This window comes from Narcine bancroftii, chromosome 7, assembly GCF_036971445.1.
Source record: "Narcine bancroftii isolate sNarBan1 chromosome 7, sNarBan1.hap1, whole genome shotgun sequence".
Classification (NCBI taxonomy): Eukaryota; Metazoa; Chordata; class Chondrichthyes; order Torpediniformes; family Narcinidae; genus Narcine; species Narcine bancroftii.
In genome coordinates, this window is record NC_091475.1 from 3,096,286 (window position 1) to 3,117,234 (window position 20,949).

Here is a 20,949-nt window from a genome sequence, read left to right on the forward strand (position 1 = left end):
TAAAGAGGATCTAAACAATATTAGAAAATGCTGAAAGTACTCAGCAGGTCAGGCAGAATCTGCGGAGACAGAAAAATATGTCAATGTTTCATGTCAAAAGATTTTTTTCACAAAAGGCTCAGTTTTTATGCTCAAGATTCTTAAGCTGCCATTAGATTCCCATTACTGAGAGAAACAGGATTCTGATAAAAACTCAAAGAAATCACTTGATCTTGTTTGAGAATAAGTGTTCATGTTAACAACATAATCATTAAGTTAGTTGCTTCATGTACTTTTATACAGAGACTTGTATAATACCATGAATTCATTTTCTCCCCATTTTGGAAGCAATGGGGGGAAAAGACTTGCATTTCTAAAGCAGTTTTTATGAATTGAGGCTGTTAAGATTCAGTAACTGCAAAAAGAATTCACAGTAGGATCTCACACAAAGTAAAACAATAATGATCAGATAACTAACATTAATTCTGAGTGAGATATGCAAATTCGGCAAATGCTTGCCTAAATTCCATCCCAGGTTATGATGGATTGAAGAATGAAGAACTTCTCTCTTGCAGATCACCATTTATCAAAAACAATGTGAAGTAGCTGCAAAACTGGTGATTGAAAAACATTGTTTAACGTACTGACCCAAAACACAAAAGTAAAGAGAAAAGCTCTCAAACCTGCATCATTCAACCACTTTTCAAGCAATGGTTTAAGCTTGCACATGTTCTTAAAGCTGAGGTTCAAGGCTTCAAATCGAGAGATTGTAGTTTGGCTGAAATCATTTCCATAGAGTTTTCCCATGGCAAGTCCTACGTCACCCTAACAAGAGAGATGGGGAATGGGATGAGATTTCTTTAATGTATTTCATACAATATAAACATTGCAGTGACATCCAGTACAAAAATGTAAAGATAAATTTTATTTAGATAGCTCAAATAAAACCCCACAGGCCTAACAGCAGCACACACCTGAATTATGGCAAATTTGTCTGGACAAATCTGAACAACATGTGGCAATGTTGATATTGTTCATCAACAGCTGGACAAGGAAAAAGATGGGCAAAAGTTGCTCATTGACATCCCTCTCCTAATTTATGCAGACACAAAAATAAGACTTAAAAAATCAAGTTTCTTGCCAATTTTCAAAACTAGAAACCTTGATATTAGTATATATTAAATTAATCAATTGTTTTGTTTGCTCTAGCAAGCACATCTAATTTTTTGGCGATCTAGGATAATTTAGGTCACAAGTTTGAAAAATCTTGTCAAATATCTTTAAAATCAGTCAATAAGAGGCTACTTTAAACATTTTTGTTAATTATATCCACACTTTTAAAAGGACAAAATGTAATATGGGGATATGGGGATAAGGCTGGAAAGGGGTACTGATAGTAGTGATCAGCCATGATCTGTAAAATGGCAGTGCTGGCTCGATGGGCTGAAGGGCCTACTCCAGCTCCTATTGTCTATTGTCTATTAATATAAAATGCATTTGTATATTTGATTCTGCTGCAATATTGGCCCCTCGATTTCACCCAATAAACACAAAAGGTTCAAGTTTGCAAGTTACAAATGAAGCAGTTTCAAAGTTACTAACAAAGCAATATCTGCAACATTAAATCATTTATAACACTGTGGGGGAGTGAGCAGTGGAAGAAACACAGCCACCACGTTGAGGGTCGTTAACGACTGTTTAATCATATTCAGCGAGCCCCTTCAAGGGCAGCAGGAGCTCAGTCACCTGGTACATTGTGACGTCATAATCCCTGCCCAGGGTGGGCGCTGGAAGGGATACTGGAGTCAGAGAGAAACCTCTGACGACGCCATTTCCCCATGGCTGCCCCGCCATGTGGTGATACAAGCGGGGCCGGTTCTCCATGAAGATGTGCGCCGTCACTCAACCCCCTCCCCCCCACTCCCAAAGAACAGGCTACATGTCCTGTCGCTTTGGCGGTCGGCCCCGGCGCTTGGGCGCGGCCGTCTGCACCGGCTGTGGTAAGTCCAGATGGGCCATCTTCAGGCAGTCCACCGTAAAAAGTTCCTCTCTCTCCCACAACATCCAGGGTGAAGGTTCCGCCGGACCAGTGCAAGACTTTGTATGGCCCCTTGTACGGTCGCTGTAGCAGTGCACCTTGTGGTCCCCTCCACACGAAAACCAACTGGGCCGAGTCGAGCTCTTTGGGGAGATGAAACGGCCGGGCGCTGTGGTGTGCCAGGGGTGGGGGAGCTAGGGAGGCCAGTCACCTGAGTAGGTCCGCCAGCAGGTTCTGAGCCGAAAAACTCACCCGGCAGGGAAAGCCATGCACCATAGACCATCTCCGCTGCTAAAGTCTGCAGGTCCTCCTTGGGTGCCGTCCTAATCTCGAGGAGGACCCAGGGTAGTTCATCCACCCAGTCTGGTCCAGAGAGCCTGGCCATAAGCGATGCCTTCAGGTGCCTGTAGAACCCCTCCACCAACCTGTTGGACTGCGGGTGGTATGCTGTGGTGTGGTGGAGCTTCCAATTTTCTTTTTAAGTCATTCTACCACCATTACGCATTCTTCCACATTTTCTAATCCTTTCCCTACATCTGTTATGACCAGCTCTATTCTACTCACATTTTCTTCTGTACTTTTCATTTTTCTTTTCATTTTACTAAATTCTAGTGTCAACCATTATTTTAATGCTTTCATTTGTTCTTGAAAATTTCATTTCCCTGAAACCCGCAGGGTTGGAGGCACTTAAGGGCTTGCGCTCCCCAGCACTGGTGCTAGAAACACCAAGTCGACTGGCCCTCCTCTGGCTTGGTTTTGGGAGTGGCTTGCGGTTGGTTGGCTCCTGGTCATGTCACCTGGTTGAGAGCTGCCTCGTTCTCTCTTTTCGTGCACCAGAGGGCATCCGCATGGGCTGCTGCTCTCCTCAGGTTCGAGAAGTCTTCATGTATGAGGAGCAGCTGGATGTCCTCCGCCATCTGTTCCAGGAATATCTGACGGAAGAGAAAACAAGGCTTGTGGTCTTCCGCCAGGGTCAGCATTTTGTCCATCAGAGCTGACAGACTACAGTCCCCAAGCCCATCTAGGTGAAGGAGCCTGAAAGCCCATTGCTGGGAGTTAGCCCAAAGGTTCCAAGCAGCAGCTCTTTGAGGCGGTGTACTTGCCCGTAGCCGGGGGGGGGGGGGGGTGTTGGATGATGTCGTCCACCCTCGCTGCCATATCTTGGTCCAGAGTGCTCACGACATGATAGAACATCATGGCGTCTGAGGAGATGTCGAGGAGTTGAAATTGTGCTTCCGCCTGCCCAAACCACATCCTCAGTGGTGGGTCCAAAAGGGGAGAAGCTTGATGGAGACAGCGTTAACCTCTGCTGAATCCACGGTGCTTTGAGTCCAGAAAAACGACTGGGCTTGTTGGGGTCACCACTGTGGTGGAGTGAGCAGTGGGAGAAACACAGCCACCATGTTGAGAGACGTTAACGACTGTTTTTATTCAAATTCAGTGTGTCCTTATAAGGGCAGCAGGAGCTCAGTCACCTGGTACATTGTGACATCATAATCACTGCCCAGGGTGCAGCTGGAAGGGATGCTGGAGTCAGAGAGAAACCTCTGACGACGCCATTTCCCCATGGCTGCCCTGCCACGTGGCGATACAAGCGGGGCCGGTTCGCCATGAGGATGGGGGCCACCACACAACACCATTATAGTATTGTGCACTCTATTGCTGCTAATTATAATTTCATTTTTAATGTGTTGAACTAGAATGCAAAATTTAACAATACAAAATCTTTTTTTTTTATAAATAGAAATTTAGAGCAGCAAACAAAAACCCATCTACAATTCATGGAGATTTACGATTTAAATGGCGCTTTATTCTTCCTGGCTAAACAGACGAGTCATATTTCATGTTTGAGGAACAAAATCAGCTGTCACGCTGGAACAGTTCTGAAAAACAGGCAGTCCGCTGTAATGTGGATCCTGCCGATTTCAAGTAAAAACTTCAGTTATCACATTCAAGAAGAAAGAGTACTGGAAAAATTAAGAGAGAATTCCTATCAATTCAATTGATGAGGAGTGATGATATTGCAATCTCAAAAAGTTACATATGTGGAATCTTATTCTGGACACCTACAATTATCCAGCCATTGTAAATGTTCTTTGTTTAAAACCTTATTTAAACAATTCCAATGATGTGTGAAAGCATTTAAAATTATTTACTTTTCCAAAGTATCCATACTTTTTTTTGTGGATCTACCGCCTGTCATTTTTTAAAAAAAAGTTTAACATTGTGGGGTGATAAAGTGAAGAGTGAAGAGTAGAGGTGTGCGGTAATATCTGATCGTATATATGCCCATGGTTCCATAATTATTGTTACCGCGAGCAAATCCGCAGCAATTTATAAAAGTGATCACTAGCTATAGGAAATTGTATACTGCACACCCACATTGATCCGATTGCCCCGGTCTCTCCCCCCAGCCCTGTAACAGTCCCAACTAATTCCATTACCCCACACTCCCCCACAGCCCTGCATAAGTCCCCACAATGATCCCACTGCCCTGCTCTCTCTCACAGCTCTGTACCAGTCCCCACACTGATCCCACAGCCCCATTCTCTCCCACAGCCCCGTATCAGTCCCCACACTGATCCCTATTTAAAAATGAAAAGTTTTCAGGTATACTACAGTAGTCCATAAAGCTTTGCTAAATATATAATAGTGTTCACATAATGCACAATTTCACAAAACGTATTGCGGACATTAAGCGGCACATACCTGTACATTGCATCTGCAAGATCAAAATGGTTGCATATGTGGATGGAAATATAAAATGGAAAATTTGACCACAAAATCCTTGCATAAAACACCATTTAATGGAGAGAAGCAAAGACAGATTGGGAAGGAAGATTAATAAAAAAAATAACAGTACTGAGGGACAGAACAATCAAGCAATAAACACTATTCAAGATTCTTTTATTGTCATGTAATAGTACAGAACATGCCATATACACAAAATTACCTTCTGCCTGCCATAAGAGGGAAAGAGAAGCAAAAGAGTCCCTTCAGGGTCACTGAATTTCCATTGATTCACCACCAGTGCTCTCGCAGGCTCTGTCGCTGCACAGACTCCTGTCCGATTCATCGGCTACCTGAGCTCCAGATCCAAATCTCCAACACAACCTTCAGCGTCGAAGGCCCTTTGGGATCCCTTCTTGCTCTCAAGTACCTTCTCAAATCAGGTCCCCTGATAACAAGTCGCCCACAGCCTGTACAAGTCCCTCAACCTTCTTTATAGAGTCGCCTCTTCTGTTTATTCTCATTAGATGTGTTCTTCCCATTTCTGGTCAACTGCTCCCCGCAGTCTGCAACCCATCAGAGCAATTCACTGTGCAGTGTCTGGTTGCTTGCCCATTGCCAATGTGAAGGACATCTCTTCCAGGAAAGTGAAGAGATGGAATGGTGATAGTCCCATTGTCAGGGTCCACAAGGGAATGGGATTATAGTTAAGAGATTTGAGAAACTACAACTGAAATTAAAATAAAACTGAAACTTATAATAATCTTTGAACTTTTATCTGAAAATGCTCAAAGTAGTTCAGGGATAAATGAGTCAGAGGATGGCAGTAACAGTTTATTTTTAGATAAGGATTTTGATTCAAGGGATACACCTGATGGAAAAGTGAACAATTAATAAGTCTAGGTATAGAGGAGAAAATACTGAAAATACTGAGAAGGTCAGGCTGCATCTGTGGGAAGAGAAATAGGGTTAATTTTTAGATTGAAGATACCATATCAGAATTGGGAAAGAAAGGAAATGAGAGGCAAAAAGAGAACATGCAAAAGGACGAGCAGGAAACATAAAAGCCACATTGACAGAAGGTTTTAAGAGAAGCAGTTCCATGGAAATATTTTTTATAATTTTTTATTTAGTACTTCACTGTGAACCATGTCAGTAGCAATATATACAAATAGTCAGTATTAATATATACACAGTGACATTTTCATTTCCCCCCCCTAAGCCTCCCAACCCCCTATATCTTAAAGCAGGAAATGAAAGAAAAGGAAGAAGAAATAAATAAATGATAGAAGAACACAAAAGAAAAAGAAATCATGTCGTCCAATATTTCATATTTAATTATTTTCATAATTGTAACTTATCATTTAAAGAGATGGAGGTATGAAATTGGCAGTTTCTAATAAACTCAATGTATGGTTCCCAAATTTGTTCATATAGAGCATATTTGTCTTTTAGATTGTATGTAATTTTTTCTCATGGAATATACTTATTGATTTCTATGGACTATTGTTGTATTTTTAAGGTTGCTTCTGTTTTCCAAGTTATCATTATGCGCTTTTTTGCTGCTGCGAGCGTGAACATAATAAATCTTTTTTAAACCTTGTTTAATTTTAGACCTAATTCTTTATATTTCATGTTGTTTAACAGGAAGTTTTTTGGGTCTTTGGTATCTAATTTTTGTAATTCTATTTAATATTAAGTTTACATCCTCCCAAAAAGTTTTCACTTTTGTACATGTCCAAATTGCGTGTAATGTTGTTTCAATTTCTTGTTTCAAACAGAAGGATTTGTCCAATATTGTTGGATTTCATTCTTTTAACTTTTGTGGTGTAACATATTGTCTATGGAGCCAATTGTATTGTATCATACGAAACCGAGTATTTATTAATCATGGCCCCTGCGCATAGTTCCTTCCATGTTTCATTCCTTATTCGTATATTTAAATCTTTTTCCCCAACCTTGTTTAGGTTTATATATTGCGTCATAATTTTCCTTGTATTGCAATTTGCTATACATGTTTGTGATAAATTTTTTTACTATCAATGTCTGTAATTAGTTATTCATAGCAGCTACTCTCAGGTAATCTTAGACTAGTTCCCAACTTTTCTTTTAAATAAGTTTTCAACTGATAATATGAAAATATTGTGCCATGTGATATTGCATATTTATTTTTTAACTGCTCAAATGTCAATAAATTATTTCCCAAAAAGCAATGTTTATTCTTTTAATTCCTTTTCTTGCCCATTCATTAAAAATAAATTGTTTATTGTAAAAGAAATGAATGGATTTTGCCTTAATATCATTTTTGGTATTTGATAATTTATCATCTTTCATTCCAGATATACTCTTTTCCATATTCTTAGTATATGATGTAGCATTGGTAGATTGTTATGTTGCACCAGTTTCTCAACACATTTATTGAGTAAATGTTCAGGGACCTTTGTTCCTCATTTATAATTCTATCTTGAGCCAAGCTGGTTTTTCTCCCGTCTGATAAAAAAAAATCTGATAAAAATCTTAACTGTGCTGCCCTGTAATAGTTTTTGAAATTTGGTAGCTGCAGTCCTCCCTGTTTATACACCCATGTTAATTTTTCCAAAGCCACTCTTGATTTTTTACCCTTCCATAGAAACTTAATTATTAATTTGTTTAATTTCATTTAAAAAATTCCCATCGAAGGAATCGGTAGCGTTTGGAACAGGTTTTGTAGCTGAAGAAATAGATTCATCTTGATGCAGTTTACTCTCCCTTTTAAAGTTAATGGCAAATCTTTCATTTTCTGTCTTCCTATATTTTCTTAACGGTTAGTAATTTAATTATACAATTGATTTAAATTATTATCTATCCTGATACCTAGGTAACGTATGGCCTGTGGTTGCCATTTAAAAGGGGATTCCCTTTTACATTTTGTAAAATCGACTTTGTTCATTGGCATCACTTCACTTTTATCAATATTAACCATGTATCCTGATATCGCCTCATACTTTTTCAAAATTGTATAGAACCTTTTTATTGATTTATCTGGGTTCGTTAAATATACTAATAATATCAACCACAAATAAGCTCATTTAAAATTCTTCCTCTTTTTACTTTTATGCCCTTTAGTTTGTTTTTTTGTAAAAATCAGCTCTGCCAATGGTTTTATGGCCAAAGCAAACAGGAAAGGTGATAATGGGCATCCCTGTCTTGTTGATCTACTCAATTTAAAGTGGTCTGAAACATATCCATTTGTTACATCTTTTGCCAAAGGACCATTATACGGTGCTCTAATCCAATTCATCATTTTTTTCTGGTAATTTGAATTTCTGTAGTACTTTAAACAGGTAACTCCATTCCATCCTATCAAAAGTTTTCTCTGCATCAAGAGATTCTGCCACAGTTGGTGGTTTGTTTATTTTTGCTGTGTGGATTAAATTAATAAATTTACAGATATTATCTACCGCTCTTCTATTTTAAAAAAATCTTGTCTGATCTAACATCACTAATTTTGGTACACAATCTGTTCATCTATTCGCTAGTAATTTTGCAATTAATTTATAGTCTGTATTTAGTAGAGATATTGGTCTATATGAAGCCGGTGACAACAGGTCTTTTCCTGTTTTTGGAATTACTGTGGTTATTGCCATTTTCTGAGTCGGGCAAATTCTGGGTCTCTTCCACCTGTTTCATTACCTCTAAGAGGGGTGGAATTAATAGATTGTTGAACACCTTATAAAATTCTATAGGAAATCCATCTTCTCCCGGTTAATTATTTGGTAATGTCATTAGTGTATCACGTATTTCTGTAATTATCAGGGGGTTTTAGTAATTTATTTTGATCTTACAGTTGTAATTCAGGTAGTTCAAAGTCTGACAAAAAAAATCATCTATTTTGGCATTCTTCCCTAGGGTTTCGGTTTGATACAATTGCTTATAATTTTTTTTTAAAATTTCCATTAATCTCTAATGGGTTATATGAGATCTCTTTGTCTTCCTTCCTTGTTGCTATGATAGTTCTTGTTGTTTGTTCTGTTTTTAGTTGCCAAGTCAATATTTTGTGGGGTTTCTCTCCTAATTCATATCTTTGCTGTTTTCATAATATTTTTCTCCACTTTGTATGTTTGCAATGTATCATATTTTAATTTTTTCTCTGTCAATTCTCTTTTTCTCTATATCTTCCTTTCTCATTAAATCTCTCTATAATTACTGTCCTTTTTTCCAACTGCTCTATTTCCCAATCATATATTTTTTAAAATCTTGATCATATAACTAATTATTTTTCCCCTAATAAAGGCCTTCATTGCGTCCCATAATATAATTTTGTCTATTACAGAATTTGCATTTGTTTCAAAATATATTTTAATTTGCTGTTCTATGTATTCCCGAAAGTCTTGCCTTTTTAACAAAATGGGGTTGAGCCTCCATCTATATGTTTTCAGCGGCATATCCTCCAAAGCAATTGTCAATAACAAGGGTGAGTGGTCTGACAAAAGTCTTGCCTTAAATTCGGTCTTTTGAATTCTCCCTTGAATCTGAGCCAACTACAAGAACATATCAATCCTAGAATAGGTTTTATGCCTGTTTGAATAATATGAATAATCTCTTTCCTTTGGGTGTTGTTTTCTCCATATGTCAATTATCTTCATATCATGCATTGAATTTAATGTAAATTTGGCTGTTTTATTTTTTGTAATAGTCTCCCCCTAGTAAAATATTCCCTGTGTGTCTGCTATCTTTTAAAAAAAAATGTCCTGCATAAATTCCTGGTCATCTTCATTAAGTGCATATATGTTCAACGTTCACAAGTTCCAAAATTCTGAATAAATCTGGGATATCATCATAATGTATCTACCCAATGGGTCTGTTATTATTTTCTTTGACTTAATTGGCAAATTATTATTAATTAATATAGCAACTTCCCTGGCTTTTGAATGATGCAACTACATGGCCTACCCAGTCTCTCTTCAGTTTGTGATATTCTAACTCAGTTAAGTGTGTTTTTTGTATAAATGTAATGTCTATTTTCCCCTTTTTAAGTAGTGTCAGTAACTTATTTAATTTGATTGTGAATTTCATTAATATTAATAGTCATATATTTCAATGTATTCATCTTATCCATCCATTTTCACCTCTATTCCACCTCTTCAACCCCTCCATCTTCCTTCTTCTAAAATCCCTCTTTAGATTGTTCTTACTCTTTACTATACGTGATGACAGAATTAGTAGGAAAATAACAAACTATTAAAAAAAATTAAAGAATAGTACAGGTACACGATCCTTTATCTGGAACCTTTGGGGGACAGTGTGTTCCGAATTTCAGATTTTTCCAGATTTCGAAAAGCACACCCGAATTCTGCTGCCGTATCCACCCCTACTCCCTTCTAGTTGCCCGACACCAACTACGGACCCTCGGCCGCTCCCCCAACCGCCGGTCCCTCGGCCGCCTTCCCCGACCGCCGGTCCCTCGTCCTCCTGACAGTGTCCCCCAACCGCCGATCCCATGGCCGCCTCCCCGACTGCCAATCCCTTGGCTGCCTCCCCCGACCACCTGGCAGTCTCCCCTGACCGCCAGTCCCTCGGCCTCCTCCCCCGACTGGCGATCCCTTGGCTGCCTCCCCTGACTGGTGGTCCCCACTTGCCAGGTCTTGGAGCTTTCCAGATTTTAGATGTCTGGATAAAGGATCGGGTACCTGTATTAAAGAAAACCATATTAAATCCTCCTTTAATGAGTTGTCCTTGCTACCTCACAAGACAACCACAACTCTCCTTTCTACTTGGGTTGCGCTGTATATTGTATATGTCAACAGATCTCACAGTGGGCATATCCTTCCCCAGCCCTCCCCCAGAGAAATCACAATATATTATTCTTAAAAGTATAACAAAGTCTTTTTTTTCTTTTTTCTTAAAAGTCTGTAATCAAACTATTAACATTCAAACTTATTTATATACATTATCTTAACAGTTCTTTTATTATTTTCTTTACTCCTCTTCTTGTTGTTTATTTGGTAATTAATCTGAAAAGCGACGAGCTTCTTCTGGATCTGAAGTCTATTTTGCCCACCAAGGATGAATATCTTCAACACTGCTGGATGCCGCAACACAAAGTTGTAACCTTTTTTCCATAGCTTTTGTTAAGTTAAACTCCTTACGTTTCTTTAAAAGTTCGAAGCTTATATCTAAGTTAAAAAAAATATATATTTTTTTCCATTGTATTCCAATGATTCCTTGTTTTCTTTCACTCTTCTAATAGCCAATTCCAATATTTTCTCTCTTGTATTAGCATGGAACGTGGTTTCTGCTGTGACTGCAGCTTTGACGCCAATGCTCAGTGGACTCTTTCGATTTCTATTTGGAGTTCTTTTACTCCCAAGATCTGTGGGATCCATCTTTTTATAAATCCTTTTATATCTGCCCCTTCTTCGTCTTCTTTCATGCCCACAGTTTTTATATCATTACGTCTGATAAAATTCTCTAAAATGTCAATTTTCTGGGCCAATATGTCATGGGTCTTCTTAATCTCCTTATTTCTATCTTCCAATTTTTCTCTTAATTCATTCACCTCCATTTCCACACCTATCACTCTGTCTTCCACTTCACCTCGCTTTCACATTTCTGCCATAGCATTCTCCATTCTTTGCACTTTTATATCTGTCTCTTGCATGGTTTTTTTTTTTAAATGGTTCTGAACTCAGCCATTATTGTTTCCATTAAAATCTTTATTTGCCTGTCAAAATATTCCTTATCTACCGCACATTCCAAAATTATTTTTTACAAAAAATAAAACAGCCAAATTTACATTAAATTCAATGCATGATGTCTGTTTTTTACCTTCTGTTTCTTTATTTTCTTCTTGATCTTCTTTCTCTTGCTCCATTTCTTGGCTCCATGTTGATTTTACTTCTATCGTTGCTTTCTCCGCAGCTTCTCCCATTATAGGGTCAGCGTCTTTGCTGTCGGTGTCTGTTCCCTTCGGCGTCTTCTTTAGTATGCGTACCGCACGTGCGTGCTGGCATTTCTTGTTCTGGGTCCGCAAGCCAGCGTTCTAGACCACCCTATGGGACATCGCCCCGAGCTGCCCGCTTACCAGCTTTGCAGCTTGGGCCATCCTCTTTGGGAGAGTTCCCTGTTCACGGACTCTGGTGAGGCCTTCCTCTTTTTTTTCCAGTGATTTCTTCACCTTTTCTTTACTTGTTGCTGTAGTCTTTTCTTTCTTTGGAGTCATCCTCAGGTTTTTCTTGTACTGTTTATCTTACAACTTTTTTTGTTTTACTTTTCAGCCTTGTTTTTTCTGCCTTTCTTTTCAACTTTCTCTGTGGAGGGCTGATTTTCCCTAACCAGCCACTACTCCAACATGTGACCACCTCCCTTAGTTCCATGGAAATCTGATATCAGAAAAGGCATAATGGAACTCTTCCCATTGGTAGAATGTGATTGGCAAAAGAAAAAAAGGTCATAATTTTATGCATCTTCACTGTCCACTATACCAATTTTGATGTCATCTGTAAACTTAGTAACCATGCCTACATAGTAATCAAAATCACTAATGTAGATGACAAACTACAGTGGACGCAGCACCATTTCCTATGGCAGACCACTGGTAACAGGCTTCCAATCTGAAACATCAATCTCCAGTATCACCTTTTGTCTCCTATTTCCAACAATCATGCATCAATGCCATGGGGAGGGGAGGATTGACCTCTAACAACCATAACTAATTACAGCCATTGAGTGCTTTCTCCCTGATGTCCAATTTTATTTTTGTCAGGGTACCTTGAAGTCACACTTGGTCAAATGTAGTGTTGATGCCATGGGTAGTCACTCCCATGTCACTTCCAGAATTCAGCTTTTTGGTCCATGTTTGGATTTAGGCTGTGATGAATTCTGGAGCTGAGTAGTCCTGGTGAAATCAAAATTAGCCATCCCCGATTAAAGAAATGTTGTGAAAGGGCCACTTGTCCACTACAGATACATTAATTCGTTGAGGATTGAGAGTACACTGATTTGAGAGTAATTGCCAGACTGTCCCTCTTTTTCTGAATGGAATATACCAGGGTATTTTGCACAATCTTGAAAAAATGCTAGTTTGGTAATTGTTCAGTAACACCTTGGACAGAGTTAAGACTGGCTCTGGTGCAGTTCTTCAGTATTGCAGATTGCTTAGCCCTACCCATGCTGGTAGTCCTTCACTCCATTTTCACTTGTGGCATCTCATTCTCTTTAGGTACTGCTCTTCCAAACCCTTCTGCACTCTCTCTAGATGGAGATGAACCCTTAACATGATACTAATGATCGAGCAAGGAATATGCCAAGCCACAATTATGTTGGGGTGCATTTCTTTGGCTGCACTGATAAAGGCTTGACTAAAGGAAGAGGATCATTTTCAGACTTCTGTTTTGTTCATGGGATACCAGAGAAATCAATATTGGCCCTCACCCTCAACAAAAACTCAGCACAACTTATCCCTGTTTGCACAAAACTAGCTGTGAAGTGCATTAAGAGGCTGCAAAAGGATCTAGACAAATAGAAGCAAGATCACCATTTGGCCTACTGAATCTAAGCCAGCTTCAAGTAGAGCAATGCTACCTGTTTCATTCCTCAATGTCTTCCCCCCCCCCCCCCACCTTACCTATATGTTCTCTTCTCAAGTGCCTATCCAATCCCCGAATGAAGACACATTTCCTACCATACTCACAGCTATTCCTCATATACTCAGTCATACAGCATAAACAGGCCCTTCAGCCCACCACTTTCATTCATCAAATACATACCTACATTAATCCCATTTACCAATTAGTCCTTCGTCTGCTCTGCTTTGCCAATTCAAGTGCTCACCAGATGTTTTTATTTAAATGTGGTTTGTAAGAATATCTGCTTTTACCACCTTCTCAGGCAGTGTATTCCAGATTGCAACCACCCTCTGGGTGAAAATAATTCTCCCAATCTCAATTAAACCACTAACTGCTTCAGTGAGCTCCTGTGGGCTGCAGAACCCCTGTTAAACATTCCTTTAAAATACTCACCTTCTCAGCTGCTTTCATTACAATCAACTGCATCCATCTTTTTCATGGCCAACCAGTTGCTGAACAGTTAACGATCTTCAAATCTCACAGGTAACAGCTGAGTCAGGAATAGGCCGACTGAAATGCAGAGGCCTTAAAGGGACAGGACACCACCAAGGTCGACATTGGAAACATGGCCAGGATCCAAACAAAATTGAAGCGCAGGGGACTGAGGACTCCCCTTCCGTCCACATTACTGGCAAATGTCCAGTCACTGGAGAATAAAATTGATGACCTGGCGGCAAGGCTGCTTTATCAGAAGCAGGTAAGACAAATCTCAGTAGTTGCTTGCTGCACTGAGACCTGGCTAACAGAGAACACACTGGACACCGCTATCCGACCAGATGGTTTCACCATTCATAGGCTGAATCTGAACTTGGATTCTGGAAAAGGGAGAGGGGAGGTGTGTGCTTTATCGTTAATAATGGGAGCTGCACGGAGATTGGGGTGATGTTAACCTCATGGTTTACTGCCTTAGAGCAAATCTCAATTAATGTAGACTCTTCTATCTACCCCGAGAGTTCTCATCAGTGATTCTCATCGGAGTTTATATCCCTCCCAAGATCAGTTACAAACAGACACGTGCTGAGCTACATGATATGATCAGTAAACAAGAGATGACCCAGCCCGATACCCTACAAATCTCAGTCAGTGACTTTAATCAGGCCTGCATCAAAAAGACCATGCCCAACTACCAACAGCATGTAACAAGCTGTACCAAGATAAGGAAGGCCTACCGTTCTTCCTGAGATTGCATTTTGGCAAGTTGGATCACCTGACCGTGCTCCTTCTGCCTTCATACAGACAGAACCTAAAAAGAGGGGGAGGGTCTGGAGATCGGGACAGCTAGAAGAACGGTTACAGGACTTTCTTGTGTCAGCGGACTGGGAGGTGTTAAGAATTCAGCTGAGGACCTGAATGATTACAACAGGGCTGTTACAGTCTATAACAGCTGTGCATGAGAGTGTCCCCACCAAATCGTTCAAGGTTTTCACCAACCAGAAGCTGTGGATGAACAATGAAATTCAGACCACGCTGAGAGCCAAATCACAGGCATTTAAACCCAAAGATCATGATCAATATCAAAGGAGCAGGTATGACCTGCAGAAAACGATCTCCCGGGCGAAGTGGAGATTCTGGATGAAAATGGAAACAACAAGGGACATCCGACAGTGTGGCAGGGCCTAAATGCCATAATGTGCTACAAAACCAAATCTGGTGAAGTAGCAGACGGCAAAGCTTTAGTCTCAGAGGAACTAAATCCTTCTACGCCCAATATGACAACAGTAACAGCGAAGAACCACCCGTCTGCACCCCCACATCCCTTGATGATCCCATCCTGTCCAAAATGACGAGCGTACTGCCTTCAGGACAGTGATCCAAGGAAAGCATCCCTCCTGAAAGAAGTACCTGGCAGAGTGTTAAAAATCTGTGCTGACCAACTTGCTAATGTATTGTAACGGATTTATAATTTTGGAAGAATTTGGTAATATTTGGGAAGAATTTGGTAAGACTTAGAGTAGGTTACATACATACACACATTTTAAAGCAGATCTTATTTGAAAGATTGAAGAAATATTGAAGATCTCTGGAGAATGTTATGCACATTCACAAGTAGGTGTTATAAAATGACGTCATAAAATGAATGGCCATTGTTATGAACTGGAGCCCGGATAGTTACAAGTACCTTTCTGCAGGATGCTTACAGGAAGGTCACTCCTGGGTTTTGTTTATCTAACAACAGCTTGAGCAGAAGAAAGAACTCCTGTTGTTTGCTGAAGAAGGTGGGGGTTTTGGAAGTGAGTCACGTGGGGCTTTCTGGTAGTCTCAGTTGGAAAGAGAGAGAGAGAGAGAGAGAGAGAGATATGAGAAGCTCTTTCAGTCAGCTAGTGTTCAAGCAGCTGAACAGTGCAAGCCAGGAATAGCTGGTTGAAACTGATGACAAGTTCCAAAAGCAGTGGATGGCTGGAAGTGCTATCGGTCTGATGTTTATCTTGGAATAAGAGGAATGGAACTCTGTGGTAGCTTGAAGAAAGAAGTTACCATCTGGAAAACCCTGATAGGGCAAGTTTCATCAGCGAGACATTGAGGTGACTAATGTGGAAATCCTGGAACAACAAATCTCTCTCTGCAAACCCTTCAAGAACCTTCCTGAGTGGTAAACATCTACCTTTCAAGCACCAAAGTCTGGTGAACTTTATACATGTTAAATCTGTGCACAGTATAAGAATTGTCTGCAACCAGAGAATTTGGAAGAAGGAGAAGTGAGATTGAACTGTGAACCAAAGAACTTTTCTTAAATTTACACACACATTACATACTCGTGTACTTAGAATTAGAAGGGGGTTAATTTGGGTTAGTTAAGTATAGAGTTAAGTTAAAGTTTGATTCTATTTTCATGTTTAAAGTTGATTAAAAATAACTTTTGTTTTAAAAACTACTTGTCTTGGTGAATGTCTATTGCTGCTGGGTATGGGGTCCTTTGGGCTCGTAACAGTATTCACAGATATCTTCAATATCTCAATCCAGCAAGGTGTGGTACTCATCTGTTTCAAACGCGTCAATCATAGAGTGTAGTAACCTGCATTAATCAGTAGCACTTACATCAACAGTGATGAAGCGTTTTAAAAGGATGGCGTTGAAGCCTATCAGCTCCTGTCTGAGCACTGACAATAGTACGTTCCAGTTCACCTATCGCAGCAACAGGTCTACAGCAGATGCCGTCTCACTTGCTCTACACAAAGCCCTGGAACACCTGAACAGCATTATTCAAGATGCTCTTTATTGATTACAGTTCAGCATTTAACACCATCCCCTCAAAACTGATCAGCAAACTCCAAGAACTGGAAATCAATGCCTACTGTGTCATTGGATCATGGATTTCCTCACCTTCAGACCACAATCAAGAACATCTCCTCCACAATCTCCATCAGTTCCAGAGCACCACAGGGACACATTCATACCCCCTGCTCTACTCACTTTACACCTATGACTGTGTGGCTCGCTACAACAATAACACCATCTACAAATTTGCTGACAATACCATTGCAGAAAGTAGTATAAAGAAAAGTGATGAGTCAGCATATAGGAGGGAGATTGAAAACTTGGCTGAATAGTGCACCAACAACTTTGCACTCAATGTCACCAAAACTAAAGAATTGATTGTTGACTTCAGGAAGAGAACCCCAGAGGTATACAATCCAGAGATCACTGGAGGATCAGGCTTGGAGAGTGTGAGCAAATTTAAGTTCTTGGGACCTTTCCTGGACCCAACACACAAATGACACCATGAAGAAAGCACGTCAGCGCCTCTACTTCCTCAGGAGTTTGTGGAGGTTTGGTATGATACCAGTAACTCAGCAAATTTGTACAGATGTGCGGTGGAAAATGTGCTGACCAGCTGCATCATGGTCTGATATGGGGACACCAATACACCTGAGTGTAAAGCCCTGAAAAAAGGTAGTGGACACAGCGCAGGACATCACAGGCAAAACTATCCCTACTGCTGAGAACATCTACAAGGAACATTGCTGTCAGAGAGCAGCAACAATCATCAAGGATCCACGTCACCCAGCACTCGCTCTGTTCTTGCTGCTGCTACAAGACTCGCACCACCAGATTCAGGAACAGCTGCTACCCTCCACCATCAGATTCCACAACAACAAACTCAATCAGGGACTCATTTAAGGACTCTTGTGCATTTTATTGAATTTTAAAATTCTCTCCATATTGCACAGTCAGTTTGTTTACATTTATTTATTTGTTTACATGTATACGCTGTGTACAGTTTTTTTTGCATTCTCAATAAGTGGTAATTTTGCCTTGCCAGCAGAAAAAGGATCTCAGAGTTGTATGTGATGTTATGTATGTACTCTGACAATAAATTTGAAATTCTTCACCTTAAACACCTCTGCCAGACTTTATGTTCAAAAATTTAAATATTGAACCTCTACTGATGGGAGGAGCTTCCCTCCAGCTACCCATACAAACCAAGCATGATTTAGTACATGTTCACAAAACTTCCCCTCTACCTTCTTTGCTCCTGACAAATCTTATAGCCAAATCCTTTGTCCCTATAACTCTTCAGGTGAAACCTTTCTATCCATTTGCTAGGACTTTTACATTCTTCCTCAAGTTGGTGACAGAATTGGAAGGAACATTTCTATTGTAACCCAGCTACTTTAGGGTAAACGTTCTATGTGACAAGTTAGTGAGTATGTTCAACAATGTTGTGAAAACTTGAAATGCTGGCTGATGGTAGGCAAAAACTATATGGATAAAGCAAGCAAATGGAAAGCCAAATGGTAGGCTGGCTTTTATTTTAAAAGGGTTGGATTACAACAGATAGGAAAAAGTTGCAATTGTTTCAGATTTATTGTCAGAATACATATTTGTACATGACATCACATACAACCGAGATTCCTTTATCCTGCTGGCATCACAGAATTACCACTAACTGATAGTACAAAAAATAAACTGTACGCCGCATAAAACATGTAAACATACAAGTCTTTTTAGAGACACACGATGTTCTGTGGATTTCTGATTTATTTGCTGTTGCGACACAAATTTACTGGATCATTTCTTAGGATAAAAGGTTGCCTTTGACAATGTCTGGCCAAACACATTAAGCTTACAAGAATGAGAGGTGTTCTCTTTGAAACACAAGAGCTGTTTCCTCAGGATAGCACTGTAAATCAACAGGCATAGCCTCAAAATAAGTCACCATTTTCCAGGATGGAAACAGGGAGAAATTTCTTCTTTAAGGTTTGTAGATTTTTAATATTTCATCTCAAAGGATTGTGGATGTTGAATCAATGTATGCATTTCAGGCTGAGATTATGTATTTTTAGATAATAAAATGAAGGAATCTGATATTTTAATAGGAAAATGGGATAAAGGTAGAACCATGATCTAAATGAAATAGCTATCACCTCAAATTCTGTACACTTTTGAAGAATGGAATAAAAACAATGTGAGGTATACCTAAATATAGTAATATCTGTTGTAATCAGCTGCAAACTGCTCAGCAGGAAATATATATTCACGTGATTAGCGTACGAGGTGGCAGGATTGGCCTAACAGTTAGTGCAACACCTTGAAAGTGTGAACAATGCAACTTGGAATCCAGCACTTTCTATATGGAATTTGAATGTTCTCCCCATGACCTCCAAGGGTTTTCTCCGGGTGCTCCAGCTTCCTCCCACCCTCCCAATTTATGAGATTGGTAGGTTAATTGGGTATAATGGGTAGCATGGGTTTCATGGACAGGAAGAGCCTTCGACCAGGCTGTTTCGTCAAAAAAGAACATAGAGATAGGGAGAAAAGAAGGGAAAGTTAAGTAAGGGAAAGAATGTCAGTCATATAAAACTCATTATTTCTCCAATTAATTATTTCCCTGTTGATGTCAGCTTGTATGAAAGTTTGAAAGAAAATCCTGGAAGTTCTTCCATCTACAAGTTTATTCCTGCGATATAGATTAGATCTTAGGGACGAGAGCTCCTACGTATAATTTTTGGCCTCTACACAACCAAATCACTATGACTAGAAGTTGATTTTGGTGTAATTTATCAGAAAATATTTTTGTTGCATTCAATGATTTAAGTTAAATTCAAGTTTTCAGACAATTCTGTCTTCCAGTGCTTCGTTAAGCAACCTGTTACATCGAACCACATACACAGAAAAATTATTTTCCTACCTGAGTGAACCCAAGTTTAATACGCCTCTGTTTAAACGTCTTGGCAAACTGTTCAAGTTCCTCAAGGTCACTTGGTTCCTCTATGTTAGGAGTATCTACGCGCTTTGGTGTCGACTGGCTCTGCTGAACCGACTGGATAGGAGCCGTTGCTATTGTTGTGCGTGTCGGTGTTGCTGGCTGAAAAGAATCATATTTTAATTTCCAATAACTGAAAGTTTTAAAAGTATGATTCATCAGCTTAAGGGGAAGAAATAAATTTACATTTCAGATTGGCCTGCACTCCAATACAATTATAACCTTAAACAACAGTTATATGGATTAACTTCACTTACAATTTCAAATATTTAGGTCAAATTATTTCGACAGAAAATAGAGCAAGATGATTCTGTTTACCGACTGCCCTAACTGCAAGATTTTGTGAAAAAAGGCAAGGAGCAGGGGATCATTTAAACAAGGTTTCTGAACATATGCAGAAGTTGGAAATCTAAAAAAAACCAGAAAATGCGGGAACTCCTATTCCAACCCTGTCTGAACAAATGGAGCCATAATACAGCTTTCAAATTGCAACAAAGTTCAATACCAGAGATGCTACACAAATTATCGTTTTTCATTTTGTTCTTTAAGATAGAATTTTCAAAGCAACTTTGAAGTCAACTACAGCAGCCATTCTCAACCATTTTTTTGGGGGTCCCTCAGGACCCTTCTCAAAGTTTATGGGCCCCTGAGAAGCAGTTAAGTTTAGTTGGTTTCTTCCATACTTCTCTCCTACCGACTACAAAGAATTATTTATATAATTTCAATGTGTGGACACCTTAAAAGCGCTGTGGCCCCCAAGGGAGAATGGCTGATTAAGATAACCTCTTAGATGAGGAAAGATAATTAAAATGAAGACCAGATACCCACTTCTCATAAAAATAACTAGTCTCAAGCAAAAGGGAATGCTCACTAAGATGGGAAATTTATGGTTGATATTTCTTCAAAAGAAACACTGAACCTGTTGAATGAAATCCTAACCTTACCAAACATCAGTTATTCCTTTTACCATTTGCTCTTCTCCATTACACAAAAAGACTGATCAAGTGAAGGCCAAAAAATTGCTACCTGATAAAATTTTAAAATGCAAATTTGAAAACAAAGATTAAACAAACCTTGTGTAATACTATGACTTAAATGGATTAATATCTTCATTTTAAATTAAAGTGTAACATTTTGAACAAAAGATCTTACAACCTTACCAAAATAGAATCTTACACCGCATTTTCAAAAGGTCCCTGCTTTTGCTTTTATAAAAGCGGTTTAACATTTGTGAAATTACTAGGAAAATTTTCGTCCCAAGTTCGAGTTCCATAAAAACTGACCTGCGTGCTGAAGGTGATGCTTGGCTGAGACTGCAGGAGGTTGGCTTGGCTTTGCTGAGGTAGTTGTTGTAGAAGGTTCTGGGCTTGTACGAGACCTAACATGAAAAC

The 20,949-nt window shown here is 39.4% G+C and overlaps 1 protein-coding gene across 8 annotated transcripts in view; it reads right to left on the reverse strand.

Moving 5' to 3' along the window:
- Positions 1–20,949, reverse strand: part of pou2f1b (POU class 2 homeobox 1b) — a 188,712-nt gene that overhangs the window by 44,653 nt on the left and 123,110 nt on the right. For all 8 annotated transcript variants that reach the window (XM_069888491.1, XM_069888489.1, XM_069888487.1 and 5 more), the window contains 3 exons: positions 20,842–20,936; positions 19,484–19,660; positions 663–804 (listed from right to left, as the gene is read on the reverse strand). In XM_069888491.1, the coding sequence (XP_069744592.1) occupies positions 663–804; positions 19,484–19,660; positions 20,842–20,936 (414 nt within the window). The remainder of the gene's footprint in view (positions 1–662; positions 805–19,483; positions 19,661–20,841; positions 20,937–20,949) is intronic.